At 44.8% G+C, this 17,226-nt stretch overlaps 2 protein-coding genes across 5 annotated transcripts; both read right to left on the bottom strand.

Annotated features, from left to right (window-relative positions):
* Positions 1-2: 2 nt before the first annotated feature.
* timm23a (translocase of inner mitochondrial membrane 23 homolog a (yeast)) lies at positions 3-1,581 on the bottom strand. The gene is made up of 7 exons (XM_061264930.1): positions 1,226-1,581; positions 1,073-1,131; positions 901-994; positions 719-803; positions 578-636; positions 394-504; positions 3-326 (listed from the first exon to the last, which is right to left on the bottom strand). Exons 1-7 carry the CDS (start codon positions 1,329-1,331, stop codon positions 202-204), a joined length of 639 nt encoding a protein of 212 aa, XP_061120914.1. The 5' UTR covers positions 1,332-1,581; the 3' UTR covers positions 3-201.
* Positions 1,582-5,595: 4,014 nt separating this feature from the next.
* On the bottom strand, positions 5,596-16,723 carry qki2 (QKI, KH domain containing, RNA binding 2). 4 transcript variants are annotated; one of them, XM_061264644.1, is made up of 9 exons: positions 16,582-16,723; positions 15,388-15,536; positions 14,242-14,358; positions 12,113-12,256; positions 11,206-11,293; positions 10,742-11,026; positions 10,431-10,454; positions 8,725-8,802; positions 5,596-6,871 (listed from the first exon to the last, which is right to left on the bottom strand). In XM_061264644.1, exons 1-9 carry the CDS (start codon positions 16,721-16,723, stop codon positions 6,849-6,851), a joined length of 1,050 nt encoding a protein of 349 aa, XP_061120628.1. In that variant the 3' UTR covers positions 5,596-6,848. The 4 variants fall into 4 exon arrangements, with proteins under 4 accessions (XP_061120628.1, XP_061120629.1, XP_061120630.1 ...); XM_061264645.1 differs by having other exon boundaries at positions 8,725-8,799; XM_061264646.1 differs by lacking the exon at positions 10,431-10,454.
* Positions 16,724-17,226: the final 503 nt, after the last annotated feature.

The following is a 17,226-nucleotide window of genomic DNA, read 5'->3' as shown; positions in this document are numbered from 1 at the left end:
TAAAATGTTTGCTTTTTTTTAATGGTATTTCTCAACTATTACATCAAATAACGGGAGACACGCATTCGTGTTCAGCTTCTGATGACAATCACGGTGAAATAAATACAAGAGTAGAACCGACTGTAAGGCAAAGTTCATCATGAGAAGATCCACTTGCAGATAATTTGGCCCTAACATCAGAGGAAAAGGAGGAGGAGGAATTCAGTAAAGCCTAGAGGAGGACGGTGACGACGTTCCCGTCAGATGCTCCCAGTTGTTGTAGACGGCGTAGGCCCCAGACAAGGCCAGACCGGCCAGACCCCCACGGGCCACACCCTTGACGCCGCCTGCCAAAGCAGAGATAGTCAGATATTATTCATCCTGTTTTATTAATTGGGTTTACTCGAGACATACCCGCTGCCTTGAAGAGCATCCCCGTCAGCGTGCCGGCTGCTATTGTGTTGATGTCGTCCTCAGCTCCTCTGACCTTCTCGATCACCACGCCGAACGCGCTGTACAACAAGGCTGCGACACAATAACAGATGTCAATGGCGCATAAACGACATTGTTTGCATAATAAGACCGCGTTGGGTCTTACCGACTGAACCCAAAGTGTTGGCCCACGAAGCACCTTGCCTTGTCACCATGTTGATGATCCTGGTGAGACAACAGAACATTTCATCATCTTATCTCTGCTGCATGAACTAAGATGATACAGAACACTCGGAGCCATACTCACTGTACATTTCGAGGTTTGGACCAAGCCATGTCTCTGGTTTCCTTCAGGCCCATCCTGAGACCATTTAAAGCACCAAAAGAAGCTCCTGTAATAAAACAAAGGGCAATTTGTAACATAACACAACAGTTGTGTGTCGGAATGTGAAGTTGAATTGCCGACGAGTCGCTTCAAGATCCATTTACCTGTGATGCAAGAACCTCCGATTGTGAAGAAAGCCAGCTCGAACCTTCCTCTTGTCTTATTGGCGCCTGTAGGCAGAATGAACTCGTCTGTATCCTGAAAACACACAATTATTGACATTGTTTTATCACAATTTCATCACAGTACATTGTCTCATGTGAATTTCTGCATTACCTGAATTAAGTAACGAGGGTCGACGTTAAGGTAAGGCGACAAAGGGCTCATTCCAGTCACTAAAATGACAAAAACAATGCAATCGTCAACACTGATTTTAGCATGCTAGCCGGTGAGTTGCTAAGCTAGCAGTGGAGGTACCAGGTTGCTTACATGGAACACCGGAGAGCTCCGTGTTGGAATATTCAGGTGATCCACCTCCGAAGAGACCACCGAGACTCGCCTTCAGTCCCCCGGAGCCTTGTGGGTTGTTGTCCATGTTTAGGTGGATGGTGGGAAAAAAAAAAAAAGGCTTTGGCTAAGAAACGCTAATTATGATGTAACGACTTAGATGATCCACGCTGAACTGTTGTGATCAACGTCAATATAATAAAAAGAATATTATAGTTGGTGGCTCGTTTCTATTTTTTTAAGAAAGCAGCATATTTGTATCAAGAACTCGCTGTTCTGTCTTGCCTCTGACCTCCACACACATTAGCCGCACGCTCTTGCCGTAAAGCGATTTTGTCAACTTACGTCACCAACCCGGTGTCACCAAGAGAGAAGGAGAGCACGGTGTTGTAGAAGATAGAAGTTGAAATATTGAAGTTTCACGCCCATAAGTAAGGTAAGTGAACCACGAAAGGCGTTTTCACACAGTTTAAGGTAAGTCTCGTTCACTTTAGTAGCCATGAATATTACATCTGTTTTACGGCAGGTGAGGATGAATTACGGCAGGTAGCCCGATGCCCAAAAACTCAATAATAATATTTTTTCTTAATATTGTGAGATATTTATGTAGAATTCAAGCATTTATTCATTTAAAACACACCGTTTTTTTTAAAAGTGTGCACTGCATAAATTTGAAACTTGTCTCAGTATTGTTTGTTTACTACATATCTACCACAAGAGGGCGCCATACCCTACACATTTCACTAATCTGTGTTTGTCAGCTATATTGATAACAAAAGAAAGCATTTTAATAACGTACAATTTCCTTATCTCGCCAACTATTCACTGACCTGTATTTTTTTTCAAACCATACGTACATTAGCACTGATAGTTTTTCATTCAGTTACTAGTGTGTCCAAAAATTTTGAATGGTTGTGCAGATATAACTTTAATAACTTTAATATAACTTCCAAACTTTTACCACAAGGTAGACCTTCCATTTTCTTTCAGTTTCTGCAGAGTTGCTTCATAGTAGTACCACATACACAACTTATCTGAATTTACAGTATATTATTAACAGAAGATAATCTGTGCTAACATTGCAGCTCTGCTTACCCTAGGGCTTTGATATGATGCTTGCACTAAATCAAAGTGGTTCACTCTAGAACTGTGTCCTGCCAAGATAATCATGTAATTGGTAGAGAAATGTTATGTTAATTAGCTCCACTGTCTTTCTGTTTAACCTGTTTAACAGTTTTCTTTGCTTAACATGATGCAGAGAAGGTGTTTTACTTGGGTACATGTCAGTAGGCCTTTTCACACCTTTTTTTTTTTCCGCATTATGCAATGGACCACACGCACGCTCCCATACGTGCACGTTTTAAAACCGCGGGCCCCCCTGGAGGCCCATCTGCTGCTCAAAGCGCCACTGAAGGAATTCAGTGTGGCGCTGCCGAATTTCCCGAATAACACGGCATCTTAGCCGGGTATTCTGCCATTGTGTGTGTGTGAGTTTGTGACAGAGAGTGTGTATGTGTGTGTGTATTCACAAGGGGCCAAGTGGAGCGATGAAGTTTGCCATTGTCGCCCAGTGTGGGTGTTTTTCAGACTCTCTGGCATCATCTGTGAGTTAGTGTTCTCTGTGTTGCTGCCCAGTGTGCCCACTGTCTTCCCACAATGCCCCATTCAGGCCCCGGGGCCTCACTCTCCCACTCTCTCTCTCTCTTTCGTTCTTATTCTGCATCCGTTGGGAGGAGGGGGTGCTGTCTATAATCCTCATCATTTTTTTTTTTTTTTTGCAACATAGCCGTGATGTCATCTTTTATTTTTGTTTTCATCCCCTCACTGTCTTTCATTCTCTCCTTTTCCTCCTGTCTTTCTACCCTTTTCTCTGTCTCTCTCTCTCTGAGCTCCCAAACACAAAAGACAAGGGGAGGCCACGACAGGACCCCAGTGTATGCTGGTTGCCGGGGAGACAGTGTTGGGTCTTTAAACTGCCTTCACTGAGGGGTGTGTGGAGTTTCTTTGGTGGGGGGGGGGCTTATTTACATGGGAAGAGGACAAGGGTGAGAGCGAAGATTGCAGATTTTAAATACTTTTTTTTTTCTCCCCACCAACCTCGTCGTTGCTGCTAAAAAATCATTCCGCCGCATCAAATATTTACCGAGCGGAGGAAATGTAGAGCTGTTCATTATGTGGAGAATGCATAGCAGTCTAAATCAACCTGTCACACACATACACACACACTCTTTGATTGTGGTGGGAGCCTTGGTGTGTGTTGGCTCGCTGGCCGGAGCTGACTGCAGAATATATTAGCGAAGCGATTTAACCCCCCTTGTGTTGTCAGATTAACCCGTTTGAAAGTTAAAGAAATACAACACAAATGAAAGCTCGCTTCCGTCGGAGCAAATTGACAGAATGAAGCCCAAAATGGTTGCTCCAAACCAAAATGGTTCTGTCCAAATTCAGCCATATGTTCTTTAGACCTTTTTAAGTGTCCTAGCATTGTAGATATGTCCACCGATTTTTTGTGTTGATGGGTGAAATCTGTTTTCACTCAAAATGGCCGCTCCCCAGATGGATAAAAACAGGTGGAGTTTTATTCTTAATTCATATTGCAGAATAATAAGTACAAGACCATGTTTAGCCTAGCGAAGGCCACGAGTAAAATAAACTTGTCTTTTTCAATTGTGAGTTTTTCTTCCCAAGTTAACAAAGAAATGTATGTTTTCTTTCTGACAATTCAAACCCGCCTCAGGTCAAATTGACCGGAGAACATTATTGCGCTTCCTGAGAAATGGAACCAGAGGCTTAGAAGACGATTGAAAACAGGAAAAAGAGACAACAGTGCACACACCCATCCCAAAACATGCACGGAACCCCCCTTCCCAGCCACTCACACCCCTCTTAGAAAAAAAAAAACCCAAAAGCCTTTCCCTTTAGTGCTATCTTCCTGTCCAGAGGACTGTCAGCGGCGGTCACATTATGTTCTTTCTCTCTCAGTGATCAGGGGAGGGGGGTGAAGCAGGCTCAACTCCAAGCCTGAAGTTCAATATCAAGCCCCCGCCACCCCCTCTCCAGCCCCCCCACCCCAACAAAAACTCCACAATGAAAGCAGGAAGGGCAGGCAGAGGACGAATGAGCCACCCATGGCTGCATTCACCGCCGAAAACGCTGTGTTGTTGTTTAACTTTGGGATTTAAAGGGAAACTTTGTTTTAAGCGCACGGGACGTGACTATATTTTTACGTCCAGGGCCCGAGCAATGTGTGCCAAGAAGGCCCCTCTTGAAAGTGCTTATTGTCTTTATCCTTCTTTAAAGACTTTCCCATACTTAAAAAAAAAAAGAAGTAAATCCAAGTTTTGTTTGAAGCAACCATTTTGAGAAAAGTAGCCTCCAAAGTCAGTTTCATTTAAGACTCAAGAAGTCGGCCATGTTGGATTAAAGTGGCCATTTTATCCTATTACAAGCAAATTTCAAGACTGATTTGCTGATAATTTAAAATTTTCATGATATCGCGTGGTCGGAACAAGGTTGCAAAATTGGACGCCATAAAATCTCAGCCCCATAAAGTCGAAGCTGGGACAAACGCGTGATGATGATGCTCCCGTCTTCGCCTCGAATCTCTGGACCAGCTGTTGTTGTAGGAGTTGCACTACTCGCTGTGATCCTGCGCAGATGTTTCAGGGCGCGCTTGCGTAATCAATTTCCCTTATATTCCCTCGACATTTCAAACCTGACACTCGCCCCCACCTCCTTGTTATACATGTGCATGCCTCGCAGAAACCATGGCGAGCCCGGGTGTGTTTTGTTCTCTCTTATTGCACAAATATGTGCAATGCCCTCTTTTAGAGGGAGACAGGATGGAGAGAAGACAAGAAAAAGAGGGAAGTGGGACGGAACTTTCATGGCCTTTTCCCTGCATTTCATCTCAAGGGGTGTGTGTTTTTATTGTGTGGAAAGCCCTTGTTTTTGGTGATTAGTATGCAGAAAGGAAGCTCATTTGCATAATTAAGTGCTACAGAGAGAGTGAGAGAAGCAACAAAGTTGGTTAGTTTTTACAACTTTAATGATTACAATGTTATTCCTGTTCACAATGTTAAAGAGTCCATCGTTACCATAGCTATTTTTTTTTCAAGAACCCCCCCTCTCAAAAAGACAGATACAATTAAGTGGTTAAACACAGAAATGTTTAGTAGAGCCTATACAGTGGCTGCTGAAGGGCAGATTAATATGGAACTACACTGTTAATTGTCAAAAAATAAAAATAAAACAAAGGCACAAGAGGCAAGCGGTGGTGTTCATCTCCAAGGCTCCAGTTAACACATAAAACATATCCAGTATTTCAGGACATAGATATATATAGGAAGGCATCAACTCTGAAAAGTTCATTTAATATACAAAATAGCATATAAAAATACATATAAACTCATTACAGGTGTCACGACCCCCTGATGTTTGATACCAAGGCCTCGGTTGGCTGTGTTGCATGTGCTCGTTTATATAATATGTGCGGGCTAAAAAAAAAAATCATATAACAGTGTTCCATCCTCACACATAAGTGAAAAGACATCAGTGCGTTAATACTGTGTGGCACTTAGGGAGGGATTGGGCAGTAAAGAGGTAAATTGTAATATAAATGTAATACTGGTGAGTTTTTTTTTTAAAGGCACTTTTGTTCAGTTGTTGTGCAAGCTTCCTTTCAACTTGGCATTTAAACCCGGCGTGTTGTTTCACAGACTTGCGAAAGAAGCATTAGAATGCTTGACTTGATGACTCCGATACTTTGGCCTTTTTAGATTTCACTTTTTTTTTTTTTTTGCGGAGCGAGAGAGAGGATTCGCCTTGTTGGCATTTTACTTCACTTGACGAGGTTAACAGAAGCATAAAATTCAATAAGGCACTCCTTAAAACGTTAGTGACATTTAAAAGAAACCGAGGAACATTTCAAGCCTTGAGTTTCTTTTTTTTGTTTTTCTTTAAAGGAAGGATTAATCAAATCATATAAAATAAAACCTTAGTGGAACTGTTTTAATCTCTGTTGTTGGTATTATTTAGATGTGAGATTGTGCGTTATCATAAAATAATGATGTATAAATATTTTTTATCCAGGCCTGTTAATTAGCGTTTTTTTTCAAATGAAAGATAACAGTTGGTATGCTAACGATAAGGATCGTCCTGCCGTGTGGTTGGGTATTTACATCGAAGAATTTATCAAATGCTGTTAGCATTTGTTTGTTGCTGGAAATGAAGTAGAATGCAGACTAATCAACACCTCTCTCTGTGGATAGTTTGAGTGCAGGGTGAAAACAATTAGCGTCTTCAGTAGTTGAGTTATAAAAGAGTAATAATTATTGCTTATGCAGGAGCTCGTTTGGACCCCCACAATGGTGATGGTGGGCGATATGCAAGAGGAAGGCACGTGGGCTAAAACATCGATCCCTGCTGGGTTATCACCACCGCCATCCGCTGCTGGTTAGACCGAAGGGTCGCTCCCGGCGCCGGCTTCTGGTTGGCTGAGCCGAATTGGGATGGGGCGCGGAGGGATGGGGGCAGTGGGGCCGGGAGTGAGGGGAAATTGGCCAACGGGTTGGGGTCGGGGGGTCATCAGTGGGTGGAAAAGGTGTCATGGGTTAGTTGCCGTGGCAGCTAAAGTTAGACGGGACACAGACAGACCAGGAAAGGAAACGGAAACAAAAAAAAGAGGGCACACAGAAGGGGACATAAAAAGAAAAACAAAAGATAGAAGAGAGATTAGTTTCAGCTAGTGGCGTCGGGATGACAACAAGGCATTTTTTTTTTTTTTTTACGGCGGTTTCACACGGTGCTAGGGGCAGATGCTTTGCTGCCCCCAGCGTCATGTGACCGCCGCTACCGTGACGCTACCCATGCTACCAGACGGTGAAACCATGAGGCAGAGGAGGAGACGCTGTGGTTACCCAAAGTGCACATGTGGGGGTGTGATCATTAAAGTGTATCGAAAAAATGATTACTCTATCTCAGTGTATTTATGTACCCTTTTGTGAAAATGTTTTTCCTTTTCACAAAAACTTTATTAGTCGCATAATTTCCCCATGAAAATTTGCATTTTTGTGATTACGGCATATCATTTGTCCATGTGGTTGCAGATTTATCACCACCTGCACTTTGGGTAAGCACGGACGGCATGATTACATGTAAGTGAGAGCGTGACCCTCTCGTTGTAAGTAGCTAGATTTGCGAGTAAGGCTGACTGAATATTATTAATATCGTTTATGCTTTTGCTCCATCGGCTAGGAAGTATTAGCAGAGCGACTAATGGCTACTGTGAGCAGAGAGGTGCCATAGTAAGAGACAGCAATGAGAGGTTAAAAGATGGTGATTTCAAAATAGACAGTCTAACTACAAGAATTTAGAGTCTTTAGGTTGTCTTTGGAGATTTATTTTGTTCTCAATAGTCGTCTTTATTGCCTTTTAGTGTTGTTTTTTTTTCTTTCCGTTGCTTGTTTTGTACAACAGGAGCACCACCGCTCACACACATACATATTGCAGCTAGCTAGTCCATGTCTATATTGCATAAAACAGTCATGAGGCCTGTGCATTGAGAAGGTCACCTCATCTTTTAAAAACAACAAAATCAAAAACGAAAACAAAAGCACACACACTAGAGCAACAACGCCGCCTTCCAGGGAACAGTGGAAGCTACACACTCGGAATAGAAGTTTTACATGGAGACACTTCATCTATAAAAAGCATACCGTAAAAATAAAAATGTACAAACTAAAAAAAAACAACCTACAAATACTTTCAAGCGATTTTGTTCCATTAGCTTCATATAAGCACTTTAAAATCCCTATATACAAATGTATTTTTCTTTTCTTTGCAGCTAAATACATGGCAACAGCACCACTCTGGCTAGGAAATATAATATGAAAGATGTAAACAGTCCCAATGATAAAGTCCAGTGGGCGACTGATAAGACCACAAACAATAGTATTTCATACCAAAAAAAAAAAAAAAAAAAAAAAGAGCTTGGAACACAGACTTCAGTAGTCATCACACGCTGTGTTTTAGTAGTAAAACGGGATTAAGTGACGTGTAGTCATTGGGCACAACACTTTTGATCATTCACACCAAAATACGGGAACTTAGTGGAATGAAATCTTGTATAAATAATAGGTTCCCAAAGGACGTACTGGGTAAAAAGAAGTAGCAGAGATTTAAAAAAGGAAAAAAAAAAAGGACTCCCAAGTCCAGGAGTCACAAGGAAGGGAGTCACATGAATGGAGTGATTCACACTAATTAAGACGGGCCGCCTAGGTTATCGAAGAAGAAATAAGCGCACCCCCCCTCATCCTGACATGGCTCCTCCCAAAATGTCACCCTTACTGCAACAAGACTGTTTTCACATTTGATCTTGGCATGCCATGCTAAGACAAACTCACAATAACTGGTCCCTTGGTCTGCATGCACACACGCACGCACACACACACACACACAAAGTGGCTGGTGAGCTAACTAACCTCTGTCTGTGGTCACTACCCTTTGGTAAGGATGGATTCTCTTGTCTTGGCGGCGTACCTTAGCGGTCATGGCACCTGCTAACAAGCGCGATGACGTTGGCCAAAACAGAATACAGAAGGTTACTCATCAGAAAAGACACATCACAACGTCAGCCGCCACTTCTGGGAGATTTGACAACGTGCACAAAAGGGGGTGGGTGGGATGGGGGGGGGGTCGGTTGGTTGAAGATTTTAACCCTCCTGTTATGATGTGGGTCAAATCAACCCATCCATCCATCCATTTTCTGTACCGCTTAGTCCCCACTGGGGTCGCGGGCGTGCTGGAGCCTATCCCAGCCGTCATCGGGCAGTAGGCGGGGGACACCCTGAACCGGTTGCCAGCCAATCGCAGGGCACACAGAGACAAACAACCATTTGCACTCGCACGCACACCTAGGGACAATTTGGAGTGTTCAATCGGCCTACCAAGCATGTTTTTGGGATGTGGGAGGAAACCGGAGTGCCCGGAGAAAACCCACGCGGGCCCGGGGAGAACATGCAAACTCCACACAGGGAGGGCCGGAGGTGAAATCGAACCCGCACCCTCCTAACTGTGAGGCGGACGTGCTACCCAAGTGCGCCACCGAGCCGCCCTTCAAATCAACCCGTTTTAAGATTCTTATTATTCTGCGGGTCAAACTGATCACTTCAAAAATTTATTTTGTAGAAAAATGTACTTCTCTAGTCTTCCCTTTTCTGGCCTTAAAAAATAATAATTTAAAAATATACACGTTTTTTTTACATGTTGATTACGCATAGAGTGGGTCACATTGACCCATAAACATTCTTGGTAAGGGACAAAGACAACAATTGCAGAATAAAAGAATTCTTATGCTGGCCTTACTCAAGCTTAACTTCTTTTTTATATATAAAAAAATAATAATAATTTGCATTTATTAAACTGGGATTTCGAGGTGCTGGCCTTCATTTTTCCTATATATTAAAAAATAATTTGCAAATACCTCCTTTCTCATACATAACCTGGCAGTGACGCAACAGGCTAAAAACGAGACGTCAGAAACGGTCAATTCTATTCTGTCACACACACACATACACACACACCTTATTTCACCTCAGCCATAAGTGATAAGCGTTCATACATAACAGGAGGGTTAAGTCATTCAAAGAGGACCGTCATATCGTGTTGTGGTCTTCTGTTCTCTAAAAATGAATCCAAACCACTACTTTCTATCCAAAATAAAGTTTCACTAGTAGCTTCAAAATCACACTGATGAGGCACTGGAATGAATAAAATTGTCTTTTTTAGAAAAAAAGATATATTAAATCACAAAAAGCGCGCTAGAACATCTACGCTAGAAAAAAAATGTTACAATTATAAGCGGAATATTTTTTTTTTGAAGAAGAAAAGGTTAGAATTGAAGGCATCACACCACCACGCTAGTCAGCTAATAGAAGTCACGAGCGAGAAGAAGGCATGGACACTCGACTATAGCGCGAGGAATCTGTCGTCCGACAGTGTGAGCAAGCTGCGAGCTTTTGCTCCGTAGCAAACTGGAAGCGTTTAAAAGGGAAGGGGTGGTGGGATTGGGGTGTTGGTTCTGGAAGGGGAGAGGTCGGGGAGATGGGGAGGGGGGGTCTCTGCAAGCCAGTCCGTGTGCGCTAAGACGTATAGCTAATCGCTTAGCCTTTGGTTGGGAAAGCCATACCTGCGAAAACACAGGACGAAGGGACTATTAGCCCGACGATAAGCTTCTGCATGCGGAGGATACACGTAGACGGATGTATTACGAGAGCTGGACACTGATGGCTGCATTGTCATCATTGATCGAGTAAAAGCCGAGGAATCAAACGAGGCATCTGTAAAGCTGGAGCTCACAGCAGAGTTTCCAGAACTCGTAAATTCTGATCCTAATATCTGCGTGCGCTTTTTGGGTTGATGATTTGGAGCCAAGTATCGAGGTCTCATAATACACCCATTGTCCATGTAGGAACATGATGAACCGTGGCGATTATTTACCTAATACGCCGGTCGAGTCGATGGGGTATTCCAATATGGAGGGCGTCAATGTGTAGGGGTACTCGTAGGGCGTGTAGATGATCCCTGACTCGGGTCCTTGGGGAAGCAGCGCCGGATGCGGGTTGCCGCCCGGCACGAGGGCGGAGCTCTGGATCTGACGGATCAGAGGCATGAGCGTCGGCGTGGTCACGGGGGCGGGGTTGCGCAAGGCAGGTGGCAGGACGGGCGTGGGGCCTGTGATGATGCGAGGGGCCTGCGGGGTGCCGAGTGGGAACCCGGCGGTAGCTGCGGGACACAAGATGCACAATGATTGTGTGTACGCACCCACACCTAAACACAATGGACAGGGGACGAAGAAGGGACAAGCAGTCTATGTTACAAGGAACAGAGGCATTGTTTGTATATACAGTGGTCTCCTGTGAAAGACCCTCGCGGTCCCTCCTATCCTGTGCTGTGATCCTTACGTGTCTTGACATTGGCGTCTCTGTAGGTTCCATTGAGAATGGCCAACTCCATCAGCTGCATTTTCTTCAAGTTGTCCTCGCCTTCAGCCTACGCAAAGACACACATCTCAAAATGGACGCCACCACAACAATGAGACTTCTCCCAGATATACAGGAAGAACACATACGATAGCGCCAGCTAGACACTGTGTGTCCAACAAGCTAGTTGCACGTTAGCTCTGATTTACTGCTTCAAGGCAAAGTTGCGCCGGTTAAGCCAACACGTATTGTTAGTCGGAGCCCAGCGCACATGAACGCTAACAGGGAATGAAAAGGTGCCGGTGCTCCTGGCGACCACGACGTCTGACGGCCTTAACCTTTCCGCCTCGACGGCAATAGAATTCCCCCCGCTGATCTTTTCATTCTGACCCAGTTGTTGCAAGAGGAAGCGATTTCGCAATCTACGCTTATGCGTGTGCGATATTCCACATGTGAGCAGCGGAGGGAGGGCGGGGCCTATGTAGGTGGCGCCGGAGAATTCGAGCGATGCGGAGGACTCCAATCAAAACGGGCCCTTGTGCACGTACAACAATGACGACGAAAAAAGATTGGGGTGGTGGTGGGGGGGAGAAAAAAGGAATATTGTAGCCGGTCGTTTGGAATGAAGTGAGTTGTGAACGAGTGAAAGGAGTGATGGAGTGGGGAGAACGAGTGAACAGACTCGCCATTCATTCGCGCAGCCTTTCAAACAACCCGGTGTTGCCGTGGCAACCCCTTTTTGTGCGTGTTCCCTAATTACCCTAACCCCTTACACATACTCACACACACACACTTTTGGACCGACAATCCCATCCAACCCCCCCCCCCCCCCCCTTCCGTGCATACCAAAATGCTAAACCCTCATCCCCGTTTTGTTTCGGATACTCACAGCGGGGATGAGGAGTTTCTTGACTTCGTTGATGGCCCGCTGCAGCTTGATCTTGGCGCGGTTGTGCGTGTCCTCCACTGAGATCAGGACATGAAGGTCCTCGCTCAGGTGCTCCCAGTTGGGCTTGCCTCGGTTCATCTCCTCCTGGAGGGAGTACACAAACAAGCACGCTTGGTTTGTATGCACGGCGTGGGCCCTTTCCCATTCACGAGCTACATGTAATGAGACTCTGATTTTTTTTTTTTTTAATCCTGTTATGTTACGGGGCAATGTGACCCATTTTAAATAGGAAGTCAAGTAAAAAAAAAAAAAAAAAGTTTCATATTGTGTTTCATTCAATATGAATTAAGAGGCAAAATCCATTTATCCATCGCAGAGGCCATTTTGGCACTTGCTCTTGACATAATGACCGTCACATGACCAAAGTTAGTAAAGAGGTGACCCGTGATTGGTCGTCACCTGATCCCGACTGTGATGTGTTTTTCAGTGTTAATAATGAGATATGATTACAAGAAACAAAGGCATGTTGATTAGAAATAACTTGTGCAACTTTTTGAAACTCCCCAAATGACGAAGCCTTCTCGCAAATTTTTTTGACACCTCATCATTGCTCCGACACCCTTATTATTGTGTCATTTATCTCGGAAGACTGTGACACAATCGGGTTGCATTAGGTTAAGCTTGTTGCGTTAGCTTGTGATAAAAAATGTTATGATGTCATTAAGAAAAATTGCACCATTGGCTCTTTGCATAAAGTGCGAGTAAATCCCAGTGTCACTTTTGATAGGCTCTTCATGAGCAGTAAAAAAAAAAAGAAAATGGATGCATTGCACTAAATACTTTGATAAACAAGGCCAAGCTAAACACTAACACCATTGAGGCAAAGGATCGTGAACAATTTTAGCATCTCGACTCTAGTTCATATTTCATAACTTGGAAAAAAAAAGAAAAAAAAGGTAATAGGAGACGAATATTGGCTGCAACCACATGCTGGCGGAAAAAGAAGTTACGAAAGCGTCCGTCGCAGTGTGGGGCGTGCACGCTGGGTTGAGAGACGGCCCGCTCTGCGAATGTTTTGTCAAGTGAGATGTATCGTTTTGAAGAGCACTAAAAAGTCAACATCTTTCTCTTGGCCTCCTCTCCCACTGTGTTTCTGTTTTCCTTCCTCTGTGTGTGTGTCTCTCAGAGGGTGTGCGGGGTAGGGAATGTTCTAGAGAGAGAGGAAGGGAGAGAAAGAGAGGTGGGTGGGGGGCGTCGCATGGAATGCTGGACTTGCTCCACCTGCCGTTTGGAAAGCTGGAACCAGCCAACGGGAGGAGACAACAGGGGAGAGGGAAGAAAAGACAGATGGACGAAACAGCGGGACAAAGTGAAATCACATTGTGGGTGGCGACTATACATGGAAAGATGGATAAAGGGATAGAGATGTGAGGAAAACTGTGATTTCAAACGCTCCCTGAAGGCAACCCCCAATTTTATTCGGTTCTGTAGTTTCGCCCATTTCCGACGATCGTCTATTGTGCAATCTTGACTTGTGATGTCTGGACATTTTTTCGCATGAGTCATTACAATTATTTTGAGCGTGTCGAAGAAAAAAACATTTTGTGTGAGAACGGGAAGTGAGACCTCGCTATTGACCTGATAAACGCAATGTCACCTTTAAGCAGAAATAGTTAGTTTTAACCTTTAAGTAATACATTTGAAATGTTTTGCTATTCATTGTGACTTGCTATGGTTGGACAAATCAGGGGAGTAGTTTCCTTTCGTGACTCCTTTCAATAAATTCAATTAAATCATGCACGCAAACATTCCTGCCATAAATTAAGGACAAGCAGAACCGTTGCATTCATTGGATTCTTTAACTTCTATCAAGGATGCTTCATAATTGCTCCTAATTGACGTTTTTAGAAATTGTCCAATGACAAAGAATAAACAATAAAATATCCTGTTAGCGCTTAGCCTGTCCATTAGCCAGGCTTCTTTGGGGGAACTGATGAGATGATGTCACAACTCAAGGGGGAGCCCTGGAGCCACAGTTAACAGATCCTTTAATATGAGATCCTTTTTAGTAAACGCAATAAAACAAGATCCGCTAACGACCCTGGAGACCGTTAAAGAGCGGCGCGTACCTTCTTCTTGTCCCTCATTGAGCCTTTCCCGCGCACCATGATCTTGCAGCCGGTCTCCGCCTCCAGCTGTTTGGCTGTCAGTCCTCGCGGGCCTAGGATCCTCCCGACAAAATTAAACTGTGGACCAAAGCAAAAAATAAATAAAAATAACATCAAGGTGGTCGCATATGACACGAGCCCACTTGGGGTCGGCTTGTGTGATGTGTTTGCGTTACCAAGCGAGACCCAAAAATAGATCATTATAGGTGGCATGAGAGGACGGCGGCGCTCGCTTAACCTTATCTGTCACGGCGACTGAGTGATTAACAAGACAGCTGGCCCGTGTGTGTGTGTATACTCGTCTCACACACGGTACAAACACACAAGCGCACGCACAATACTTCCACAGTGGCTACACGTCGATGGCGCGCTGACCTCTGACTCACATGGTCGCGTACACACCGATAGAGACGAGCGGCTCCGACTAAATTTAACCTTGATCTCAAGCGTTTGCCTCGCCGTCATGTGAGTGAGGACAGCCTGTCATTGTACTGGCTGATTGGCGAGCTGATGCGTGGAGGAGGGGAAGTGAAGGGTAAGGAATAAAAAAAAACTATAAATTATTGCAAAGAAATCATGTGAGCCCTTCAATCTGGATCAACACGACTCATATTGGAGTACTTAACTGTACTTGGCAGCAGTGGCGACGATGTGCCGGATGCACGCGGGCCGAATATTTACGGCAGGGGAGAAGGCTTAATCCATCTATTTAAACGCCTCTAAATATGGATGAGATACGACGTCACGCTGGGGAAAACGGCATAAATAATCAGAATTTATCAGCAAACAAAACTGGGGAAATGAATACAGTGTTTTGACTTTTTAGGATGAAGTCAAAACCATTTCTTGGGCTTGTCACCTTTTTATGACATCACAGCTAATTCTAGAAATTAATTTCTTACTATTTTGGCACATTTCGCATATTGATTTTAAGAAATTGCGTCATTTCTTATTATGATGGCGTCTTAATTGTCTCCTGAAATTTAAAATGGGTTGAGGGAGGCCCAATTGAATTTTCGTCCTCCCTAACGCCACCGACAGGAGATAAAAGGGAAAAGTAAACAACTGGTAGAAAAGTTCGAAGGTCACCCGCCGTCCCTAACTCACGTCGGGGTACTCTTTGACCGGCACGTAGAGCTTCTCTTGCAGCTGGGCCACGGGTCCGACGGCTTCGGGCAGTTCCTCCATATCGCGTCCGTTGAACATGCCTCCGTTCACCGTGTCGTTGTACATGTCCTTGCGTACCCGCCCGATTTCTGCCGGGCGAGAAAAAAAAGTGACTCATGAGACAGCGCTGACAATTTCTCCTGCTATGTTGACACATGCTGTTCCCTTTTAACCCAGTAAATATGTTCGGGAGTTCAGTGTGACCCAATAACGAAACTGGACAGAACAGATTTGCTCATTTTGAAAAAAACGTGCAATGTCTGCTCTTACGAGGCCCCATTAAAACACTGTCATGCTTGTAATGTTTGTTTAGGCTCGACCCGGCGGCCCACAATGCCTCTGTAATGACACCCCGGCGCAATAATAAGTGCTTGCATGCCGAGCGCACTCACGCACACAAACACGAGCCAATGGCTCGCCTTGAGGTGCAAATATCGTCTGACCTCAGCAACCCTTAACAACCTATTGTGACCCTCCGCTTTTGGGTCATGCGTGGACACACTTTGAGACGTGTTTAGTTTCATGTTACAAATGAATAGTCGTCATGTCAATTAGCAACATTTGATACACAGTACAGCGTGTGTCGTCAGAATATGGACTAAAGTGTGTGCGGGTGTCTGATCTGGGCGCCTGTCCACATAACTCTGGCCAGGCCAGAACACGCCGAACACGGGCCACTTTGATTCTAAACGTGGCTCTCACGCTAACATGTGGCGTGGCTTTTGTGTTTTTAAAATAATGACTGTCACTTGACCAGTTGTAACAATTGGTTTCTTTCCAAGAGCAGCAAGCTTGAAAAACAAAATAGATTGCAGATGACAAAAGGACACTATTGCAAATTGGAAATGGAACAAGTTGCCCAGTGACATGTTGTGTCGTTCCAGTACAGGGATGGGCTGCATCACTCCCACCATAAGCCTGCGCATTAGGTCACTGGCAAAGACTAACAACTGTCTGTTTGTTCCCATCACCAACTCACTCGCTCACTCACACGCTCACTCATTCACTCAGCATGTGCGTAACTGATAAAGCACAGAAAATAGCATTTTATATGAGATGTCAACTTTAAAAATGTCGCATTTGATTTGTTCAAACTGACACGCTCGAGACCCCCCCCTGTCCCACCCACCTTACCTTCATCCAGCAGCCGCTCCAGATGCGTGAAGATGCCGCTGAAGTTTGGCAATGAACTCATAACCTTCCGATCGTTCATCAGCTGCATTAAATAGTCCGGGTTGGACTTGGGTCGCTCCTTCACCTCTGTCTCCCCGACCATGGCTGAAGCGTCGATGCAAAAGCACTCTGGTTTGATTTATTACAAAAATATTGGATGGTGGAGCGATGGTGGGGGGGTTTATCAAACAAGCAAACAAACAAAAAAGTCTCCAAACGGACACCACGGGTCTTCCGTCCGACGAGCGTGTCTCTCAAGCGGCTATTCTTCAAATCACAGCCGCCCCCCCCCTGCTCGGTTCCGAGCCCAACTCGTCTCCGGATGATGCGAGCCCCTCCTCGACCACCCCCGGCGACTCCAAAGTTGTTTTTAAGGGAGGGGGTGGGAGAAAAAGTTCCCTTGAGAGTTGTTCGAAGTGGACCGCGAACAAGTTGGTGTCGGCTGCGGTGTTTCGGACCCCGGATCGCTATCATATGATTACAGTAGTGCGGGTGAGCACGAGTGGGGCTCTGGGGAGCGCGCCGCGCGTCACCGCCAACGCCCGAGGGGTGGAGGCTCGTGCTCGCGCTCCCCATTGAGAAGCGCATACTACAAACGCCTCCTCC

The sequence above is a fragment of the Syngnathus typhle genome, linkage group LG18 (assembly GCF_033458585.1).
Source record: "Syngnathus typhle isolate RoL2023-S1 ecotype Sweden linkage group LG18, RoL_Styp_1.0, whole genome shotgun sequence".
Classification (NCBI taxonomy): domain Eukaryota; kingdom Metazoa; phylum Chordata; class Actinopteri; order Syngnathiformes; family Syngnathidae; genus Syngnathus; species Syngnathus typhle.
Note: the sequence above shows the minus strand (reverse complement) of the source record. Positions and strands in the feature narration are given on the sequence as shown.